We start from the raw sequence: 10,020 nt of genomic DNA, 5'->3' as shown, positions 1-10,020 counted from the left end.
CGGTGGCGCGGAGGTGATGAAATAGATCATCGGTGAAATTGAGCGATACTGCTTGTTTTGCTGTGGTGGACAGGTGGTCGATGACGAAATGAAGATCACGAAGGTTGGCTGTGTTGAGGGCCTCTGGCCACAGCATACCAGTGGTATTGTCAATGCAGGAAAGTTGCTCAAGCGAGACGTGTGGCATCTTTTCTATGGCGGCGTCGTGTAGAGCGTCAACGGCGGTACGCAGTTTCTCTAAGGACGCTTTCTCCGGGTTAATGATGCGGTGATGCAGAACAGGTAGGACGATGTCGTGAAGCTCTTGCAGGTAGGAAGCAAGGCTCTGGAGAAGTGATGGGAATACCGTGGGAGGAACTTCAAAGTTGGCCTCTGGAGGATTGATATCGAGTTCGGTAGCGAGCATAGCGGCCAAGGTCTGCCCTGCCTTGCAAGCCTGCATTGCATCGATAGTAGACATTCTGACGTTCGCCACGGCTGTGTCCTGCGCTGTCGGTAGTAGTGCAAGTACTCGTTTCTCAAACTCGACGACGGCAGCTATCTTTGCCGCGCGGTGCAGCAGGCTTGTGGAGAGGCAGCTTACGGCGTCCATGCCCTCTGGTGAGTCCACAGTCACTGGCCGTGCTGTGCTCTGCTCGTTCATGCTGGAAGCCGTCGTAGCAGAATTGGCTGGTGCGTCTTTTAATGCTTCCCGCAGGCGTGCACACGGGCAGGCGTGCACGGAGCCAAGCACGGCTGCACGCGTCAGTGCGTGTGGGTGATGAGCAATGGTCGCACTCACCTGTACCACACGTTGGACGGGATCGACGGAAGCTTCCGTCACGCTGATGTGCGCTTCGGAAACATGCAGAGCCTCCGCTATGTCCGCCGAGGCAGCAGCCGCAAGCACTGCAATATCAGCGCCTCCTGCTTCGTTGCCCATCTCAGGAACTGAGATGGTATGCACACAGCTTGCTTTCCGCAGTAGTGCCCCCACCGCACCGACTCTACTCATGAGCTCGCTCTCCGCGGCGGCAAGCTCCTCCAGCAGCTGAGCATAGACCTCATGCGCGGTGGACGCATCACACTGTAACCCCGATGCCAGTTCAGGTGCGGCGTCACTCGCCGACGCCAGAGGAAAGTCTTTGAGCCACCGCAGGAGTTGCTGCATCCACTCACGTCGCCTACGTGCCGCCTCCTCACTCCCACTCAGTAGCTCCTCGACTGCATTTCCGGCCACCCTCATGTGGTCATCCAATGACACTCCATCTTTCTCACTGGCGTCGACAGCAGTTGGAACACCGGTGTGGTTCACGATTGGGAGGGCAAGCAAGACCTCCAGCGAGGGCACACCTGTACCTGCGCCGTGTAGGAGGAGATCCCCTACAAGCCGCCAGAGCGTTGTTTGTGTGTCGGCGATACGGGCAGATAAGTTCGGCAGAAGGGAGCACGCGGCGTCTAAAGCAGCGCTACGTAAATCGCGCGCGCCCTCCGCGCTAGTCAGAGTCACGACGAGGTCGGTGTGGACAGCCTCGTGGAGAGCATTCTCTCCCCCACAGGCTGCGGGAAAAGAGGAGAGGCGAGGGTTGGCTTTTGTCTCCGCAGGCTCGTGAAGACAACGTTGCTCTTCCGGCGTCACTTCATTAGAGTTGTTGCTGTACGCCGCCCACGACTTCAAGGCCTCGTCTGTCATGGCACTTGCGTTGGCTGTTGCCGCCATCGCAGTCGAGTAGGCTGCCGCTAGCAGCTCACTCTCCGAAGAAGCAAGTGAGGCGGATATCAGCATCACCCCACCAAGTAGCTTATTGCAGCGGGCCTGCTCCGCAGCGAGGCGCTGGTGAAGCTCCTGCACGAGGCTCCATATACTCTCTTTCGAGAGGGGCAGTACATCAGCGGTGCCTCCAACCCACTTAGGGCTGCCGTCTATTTCAGGACAACGCCCGAGTATCAGCTGCAATGAGTGTACCACGTCCTGGATACATGGACCACCGACGAGCGCATCCGCACACGCCTGTAGCACAGCTGGCGTGAGAGTGTTAGCCCACACCTCCTCCCTCGATCTCACCGCCACGGATGCCTCTGCAGCTCCTCGAAGCTTGTCCACTCCGTCAATGCCCGCGTCTTGAGCGGCGCGGAACGCTTCACACGCTGCAGCTGCATTGGTCGTTGCCGCCGCACCGACGCCATCGGTCGAGTCTGCACTTCGAAGCGGCACCTCACTCCCATAGAGGATTGTGGTCAGCAAACGCCGCAGCGCCACAGCCTCCGCGCATGCGCTATCAAAGGCGGACATAGCGTGCTGCAGTCGTGCCTTGAGGCGGTGCTCTACTTTGAGCGTATCGGAACTACCTGCAGTATGCTTCTCAGAATACTCGGGGTCACCATCAGCGCCGCTAGAGGCTGCAGCTGCCTCGAGTGGCAAGATGTCCGGAGTAGTAACTCCACGGTGTCTGTATGCGACATTGTCGAGACTCTCGACCGCCGCTGCGGCTTCAAAGCGCGCGATTGTCCTCTCCAATTCCGCTTGAACCTCTTTCAGAGGCTGAAACACATCGTGCTGACATGTCATGGAGTCTAAAGCCGCCACAGAAGTCGCGTACTGCTGCCTCTCAGCTAGCAGATCGAGAATCCACGCCACTAGGTCATGGACGGAGCGGCGAAGGTCGCCTATGATGGATATTTCTTCGTCTGTGAGCGGTGGCAGCGAGCCTCTACGTCGCGTATTTGAGGAGGCCGCAGCGGGGGGACGGCATTGAATCGCGCCATCTTCAGCGGCGGTGGAATCAACGGCGCCTCCTGCATCCGCCGTAGACCCACCAAACTCAGCGGCAGAGAGCAGACTCTTGTCGCGTGTGCCGGTGGCACGCACCGCTTCGACCACGTCAACCCTGTGCAGGAGGCATCGATGCAGCACGGAGAGCCACGATGACACCGCAGTGATTTCTCGAGCAGGCGCGGCAACGCTGCCATCAGCGTTCGAGACCCCTTCAACTGTCTCTGGCACGTCCACCATGTGGTTAAAGGCCGTCACGACCTCATCCACCACATGATAAAGAACGCCTTCTATTGAGGAAGACGGTGCGGAGTCGGGGCCACCAAGGCGGCGATCGTGCTCCGCGGCAAACGTGCTCAAGTGCTGCTGCACCAATTCTGGCAGTGAAGCTGTCAACGCTCCTGCCGCACTCATAGCACTCGAGAGCCGGGCATCTCTGCTGAGTGCACCCCAAGGCTGATGAGAGTCGGATGCGGTGCCTAAGGATTGTCCGCCAGTAATGGCCCCATCATGCTCATTGGCGTTGATTGATGGAGCGGAGTGGGACGCTTGCAGATCGGAGGCAGACCCATCCTGAGTGCTGACCTGTGCAGAGGACGAGGAGCCGCTGGAAGCGGCGAAGGCAGCAGTCGATGATTCTCGTCCCAACGCAACCTCGATCAAGGCTCGCAGGAGGGCCTCATCCGCAGTCAAGTACCGCTGCCTACTCGCAGGAGAAACCACATTGGTGCCTCTACGGCCGCTGCCCTCATGTGCCGTATCACCATCGGCAATGTCGACGACACCGGCCCGAGTCCACTCGTCTAGTGCCCTCTCAACACGTTCTGTGGCGATGGCTGCATGAGTGTCGAGTTTGCTCTTTAGCGTTGCATTTTGAGCCCGCAGCTCCGCCAACTCCCGCTCATATGTCGCCAGCAGCTCTTGATTCGACGCCGCGACAGACTCCGCTGATGCCAGCGCTTCCGGCGCTGAAGTGGGGTAGGCAGCGGCGCTTTTTACCTCCTCGAGGGCTACGAGCAACTCCTTCAGCTCCGCTTGCAAGGAGTGTATGGTGTCACCATCGCGGATCGACACTCCACCCGAGGTTCCGTCGCATGCACTGCCCTCGCCTTTACCACACGCCAGGCCCATAGAAGGGGGAAAGGTTGCCGCTGGCAGCACGTGGTAAGCAAGATCGCGCAGCTTTTGGTTAGCCTCCAGCAAGCTGTGCGTTGCTGCCTCTATGAGCTCGATCCCCTCTCGCGCCTGCCGTTCCGCATCGACGAGCAGCGCAATCCACTGCGCAATGCTCTCTGCCTGGACCTTCTCATCACCAGCTCTCAAGTTGCCTAGTAGGTTTTGATGCACGCCATCGGTGGTGGTACTGCCTAGCAACACAAAGGGGGGAGGTGGTGTGCTGCCCCTCGAGTGAAGCTGCCTGTGCTCGCTATCAGTCCACTCCGGCGTACGTGTACCAGTGAGGCTGTCGTCATCTTGGTTGATCGGCGAGGGCAAGCATGAGCTGCTCACCGAGTCCGTATCTTGTTTACTTTGTCCCTCTACTGCCCGCCTCGCTGCCTGCGAGGGAAGCAGGAATTCACTCATTAACTCCGAGCTCATGTCCATCGGCATCGATGTGGCGCTTCGATTCCGAACCATGGGGTACCGCACCTGCATCTCTTCCCAGAAGTCACGCCACTTTCGATGGTCATCTGGATGATCAGTGCAGAAGATTGCAAGGCTGCGCCGCAGCCTCTCCGTCGACAAGTCACGCAACACATACTCGACCCCAAAGTAGTGGTATCCGGCGAAGGTTTTGACGTCGCAGGGGTCGCGTATTTGAAATGCGTAGCGCAACTCCGCTGTGGTGCGGGGCTCGTTTCGGTGAATCGACAGGCGACGCGTCTGCGGGGCACCGCTGCCTAGCACCTCCGGATGCTTGTGTGGGTGTAGAAAGTCAAACAAGATATGCACCCGCTCAAAACACATCTCCTCTATGAGGCGGCGGCTATTCGCCCAGCTGCTGTATATAGAGAGTCGCTGGTCTTCGCATACAACCCACTGCAGAAATGCGTGCTTTCTCCCTGGGCCATTCTTCCCCTTCACGTACCAAAGCTGCCCCTCAATGTGTTGGATATCCGGTGGAGGTGGCGGGTTCTCGCTTGAAATTGACGCTACACGGAGCATAGACATGATGGACGGTGAGCCTCCCCGGAAAGGCGACGTCGCGTATGGGTATGGTGAGGGTAGCACTTCATTCCGCTCCGGCTCCTCGTGCACTGGGATACGAAGTACGGGTAGTAGGCTCGCACGCCGCCCGGTGCGACCGCTTGTTTTGCACGCCGTGCTACCCGCTCGCGAAGCTGTCCCTTTGGAAGCCGAAGCTGCAGGCGAGCACTCCGAGATATTCAGCTGTGACACTCGTCGACGAGGAGTGTGGGTGCCATGACCACTATTGCATGAGTAACCCCTCGGCAGAGGTGCGTCAAAGTCGCTCATTTATTTCTTTTATCGGCAGTGGTCAATTGGTGATCTCCCTATTATGCCCAACGGAGTGAAGAAAGCGCGGGAGCGCTCCTATGTGTTGGTAAGCGGAGGTCTGGGCAACCGCTGACGGGGACAGAGAGATTGAAAGGTGTAGGCAAGTCACCTTTTCTTTCCACTGCCAGCGCAAGGCAAATGCGAAGTTCTACAATATGGGAGGAGAAGCAAAGGAAAGACGAAACACAGAGCGGGCGTGTCCTCACCGCGACGAGCAAATCCAAGCAAGTGACCACGGCAAAACCGAGACACAAGATGTGCGCGGTCTTTGCCTCACCTCTGTCGGTCTCTTGTGTATCGGTTTATATCGGTGCGTGCCCGTGTGCGTATCACCAGCGGTAGACCGCCGTACCACCTGTGGATGGCGATAGTGTTGATGGTGGAAAGGCAAGGGACTCCGCGAGAAACACGAGAGATATGCAGCGGACACACACAGACACACAGACACACACGATGATAGTAGAAATGTGTAGCGACTGCAAGAAAAGGAGGCAATGCCGTTAGCCAAAGAAAAAGAGCGGCCACAGCGCAAATAACATAAGAAAATATTAGATAAACGGCAGGAATTCAGAATACAGAGCAGTGCAGGTAGACTAAGAGGCAAGCTGCCCCCCCCCCCCGTCTTCCGTTCTTCTGCGCTTCGGATAGTGTTTCGCTTCTCTTTTCGTGGGACTCTTCTCGGCCTCTGATACATCCACACGCACTCACGTGACAGCGTCCTCTCTGTCGGGCCTTGTTGTTGTTGACGATTCCCTCTCTTCTCGTCTTACAAGAGCAAAGGATAGAGAGAGAAAAAGAAAATCGACACACGAGCCAAATGATAGGAGAGAAAAGTGAAAGGAGTGCGAGGGAGTCAACGAGAGGGAGAGAGAGGAAGGGAAGGGGGAGACGCAAGGCCCACACGTCTTTTTATTTTCGCTCTCTTTGCAGGAAGGCGGCCCGCTGACGAGAAAACAACGGCACCAAAAGGGACAACAAATGCACACGATATCGGAGCCACCACACGAACAACTTCGCAGCTCGAAAAGGGAAAAGAAAAAGACCACACTGAAGGAAGAAAGAGAAAGCCGTTGACGTCGCTATCACCAAAGAAAAGGTGCACGCGGGTACCCACTAAGAGAGAGAGAGAGAGAGAAGGGGGGGAGCAGATATGCGGCGCAGAGCAGAAAGAGGTGAAAGGGTTTGTGCGAAGAGACAGAGAGAATCTGCAGCAGGAGACGCAGCAGCAACAATGACAATGATTGTTTTTCCTTTTTGTTTTTTCAAATCTGAAACGGTGCACTAAGGTGGAATGGCTGTAAAGGTTGCAGGGGGTGTGCCACCGCAGCAACGCAGTATCAAGGCTACACAGCGACAACACGATGCTGACAGAGCCGAGTTGGCGAGGTCGTTTACGATACGCAACGACGAAGCGAAAAGCAGGAGAGAGATGAGAGAGAAGGAAAAGAAGCGAGAGTAACGGGACAACTTTGCGAAAGAGGCGTGCCTTTGCTTGTGTGTGTGTGTGTGTGATGCGCAAATGCGCAAATCCTTGCTTTTTTTTTTTGCGCACTAGTGGAAAAGGCGTTGCCTGCTCACCCGCGTTGGGTGCGATTATGTACACCACGAAGCCGTGAAGAGCAGAATAGGGGGAGGAAGGGGCGTGAAGGTGTGAGAAGGGGAATTCGAGAGAAGCGAACAGTAAAGTGGAACAGTAAAAAGAGTTCGAGCATTGGTGGCGAGCGCCGACCCCGCGGCAATGGGAAAGAAACAAGGGAAGAGAAAGAGGCAGGACGAGTGCGTGACGCGGGCATGACATCAGCGAGATGGTGCTTTTTGGGCAGAGGGTAGACATGAGAGGAGACGGAGGAGAGACGCGCTCCACTCAAGATGGTTGCACGAATGCCTCCCGAGTACGAAGCTCACGCGCCAGGAGCAGCACTGCTGTCTGGGTGTGTGTAACAGACATGTGACGCGATGCAGACGCCTTCCTCTATGCCTACTCATGCCCTCCTGAGAAAGCAGCTCCACGCGCGCGCACACACACAGAGCGTCCATTTCCTCTCTCCTTTTCCCTCCTCTTCCACCCATTTCACACAGGGACCGTAAGGAAATCAGCTGGAGACCGAAGGAGAGGCAACAGGCACTCAACACGCTAGCCACCGAGTGTGAGCCATACGACAATGACGAAGTACTTAGTACCCAGGCACAGACGCTGCAGTCGGCATCTCCCTGTTTTTCCTTCACGACACACGTTTCAGCTACGTTTTGCACTCATTATTTTGAGTAAAGATGAAAATGATCAAATATGCCGTCGGCCAACAAAAGACAGAAATGAGGTCAGTTCAGTGGCACGTAAAGGGACGTACGTCGCACCGATGCACGTCGTCAAATAAGTATCACAGGGAGCCACACGCACAGACAACGAGCTCGGAGGAGTATGCCAGCGGCAAGGAGTAGCAAAAGACACCCAAAAGGAGACAAAGTCCACAGGAACGGAGCGCCACCGCACAAAACGCGGCCCCACTCAGTCGCCGGCTGATCTTGCCCTTTACTCCTCCGGGTGCCACGCGCCCTTGACAGCCTTACCACCGCGAATACGGCCGGTGCGGCGGGCAGCGATCAGGCCCACCTTCTGGCCCGGCGGCGAGTGGCGCGACACCGTCGACGGGTGACCAATGTGCTGATGATTACCACCACCGTGCGGGTGCTCCACCGGGTTGCGGGCAACACCACGCACCTTGGGCCAGCAGTTGCGCTTGCCGCGGAAGCGGTAGAACGAGTTACCGGCCTTCAGCACGGGCTTCTCGATACGCCCGCCGCCGCTGATGATGCCGATCATCGCGCGGCTTGTGCTCGGCACAGACTTCTTCTGCCCGCTCGGCAGCTTCAGGCGCGTGCGGCCCGTCTCGTGGTTGTGCGAGATGATGATGCAGTAGTCGCCGGACGCGCGCGCAAGTGTGCCGCGGTCGCCAGGCTTCGCCTCCACGTTGCACACGATGCAGCCCTCCGTGATCTGGCCCAGGGGCAGCACGTTGCCGATCGCGAGCGGCGCCTTCTGGCCGCAGAACACCGACTGACCAGTGAACATGCCTTCCGGCGCCACCATCAGCTCCTTCACACGGCGGAACTTGTACGGATGGCGGAACTCCACGCGCGCCAGCGCCGCACCACGACCAGCCTCGTGCTCGATCGACTTCACCACGCCGCGCATGTAGCCGTGGCGCTCGGCGTAGTCCAGAATGCGCAGCTTGGCGGAGCCGAGGCGCTTGTGGCCGTGCACCTGGTACACAGAGCCGTTGCCCTTGCGGCAGCTCAGCACAGTCTTACCCATGGTTGAAGGAGGGGGTGCGTTCTTCACTGACTGCGAGCGTGTAATGAGCGCACGTCACCGCAACAATGAACAGAGCGTGTGTGACGCAAAGGTGTGAAGTGTACAACACACGAGACGCAGAGTGCGCACAAAAAAAAAAGAAACAGAGGAGTCGTTTGGTATGGGTGAGAGTGAGGCGAAGGCACAAAGAGCGGAACAGGGGCGGACAGAAGGGTGAAAAGAAATGTATGAGGCGTACAGGGAAACCAGGGAAGGGAGGGAAACGGAGAAGGACGTGAAGCATAGAAAGAATCCACAGAGGCGCACGCGGGAAGACAGCAAAACGAACCGCTCACGGTAGCAAAACATATTCAAGCGCCGTCCGGTGCATCGAGAGCTGCTCTTCTTCTCCCCTGCAACTACTGGAAGTGAGTATACCACTGACACAACAGCAGTGGCAGCCACGACAGCGGAGGGCAGGGCAGCTGAGCCCACTACCGCTTACACAAAGTAACACTCCACTCTCACAATAGTGGCTGCAGAGTGACTGCGTGCACTTTTCATACCGGAGGGACGCACCAGCAAGTGCAGACTCAACGAGAGGACATCGTTCGCCGTTCATTTCATCATGCATCGCTTTATCTTCGCTTGTGCATCACAAGGGAAGAGAGAGGGAGCTTTCCTCGTCTTAGTTGACTGCTAAACGGATGGAACGGTCGCAGGCGGGTCGGTGAGAAGCGGGAGAGGGGAACGGGGGATATTGGGGAAGAAAATAAAGGTGCTGTGAACACCCCCGCATACACCCAATCGCACATCGGCTTGGATGGCGTGAAGATGAGCCCATCCCCCTCCACCGCCTAGCCAAACACTATTCAGCCCTCCCCTCCCCCTCTTGCTCCCTCTCGTGCCACAGTAGTAGTAGCAGCAGCAACAACACCCCCGGTAGCCCATGCCGAAACACCGCATTGCATCCATATGGGCTCGATCACTCGCACAGCTCGGCCAATCATGCGTGCACTCGCCGCGCGCATCCTCGTCACGTGTTAGAGAAAGATGCAGAATCTAAAAAGATGTGGCAGCCTCTCATGGCCTGTGTAGATTTGCGGACACTCACAGACAACGCGGGGGGGATTACGCTCAAGAAGTACGCCGTACAACCAAAAAAAAAAAAGAGAGCGGAAGCGCATACCTTTTCACTGCATACCTCCAAGTGAGCCGAAATCAGAAGAAGTCCGTGGCACCCAGAACAGCAGCAAGGCGTCCCCTTTAGCCGCCACTCGCCTCTGCCGCTTTCTCTAGTCGAAAAGAGGTACAAAGACACCCGAAAAATCCTCACATCCACAACTGCACTGCACTTAGAGAGACCATGCAGTCGGGGCTTTTTTCCAGGTGTTCGTTTGCTCCTCTTCGCCCCTGTTCCAGCTGAGTGCCTGCCTCCACACCCGTGGACGATGCG

General features: G+C 57.1%; 2 protein-coding genes across 2 annotated transcripts in view; both read right to left on the bottom strand.

Annotated features, from left to right (window-relative positions):
* The window catches only part of LPMP_341310 (hypothetical protein), a gene marked incomplete at both ends in the record, with an annotated part of 10,221 nt that extends 5,297 nt beyond the window's left edge, over positions 1-4,924 (bottom strand). Inside the window, one exon of the mRNA XM_010704255.1 lies at positions 1-4,924. Coding sequence (XP_010702557.1) covers positions 1-4,924 — 4,924 coding nt within the window.
* Positions 4,925-7,802: 2,878 nt separating this feature from the next.
* Positions 7,803-8,585, bottom strand: LPMP_341300 (60S ribosomal protein L2, putative; the record flags this gene model as incomplete). Its single annotated transcript, XM_010704254.1, has 1 exon — positions 7,803-8,585. One exon carries the CDS (start codon positions 8,583-8,585, stop codon positions 7,803-7,805), a length of 783 nt encoding a protein of 260 aa, XP_010702556.1.
* Between the last annotated feature and the right edge of the window lie 1,435 nt (positions 8,586-10,020).

The sequence above is a fragment of the Leishmania panamensis genome (assembly GCF_000755165.1).
Source record: "Leishmania panamensis strain MHOM/PA/94/PSC-1 chromosome 34 sequence".
Lineage (NCBI taxonomy): Eukaryota > Euglenozoa > Kinetoplastea > Trypanosomatida > Trypanosomatidae > Leishmania > Leishmania panamensis.
This window is presented reverse-complemented; position numbering and strand designations above follow the sequence as displayed.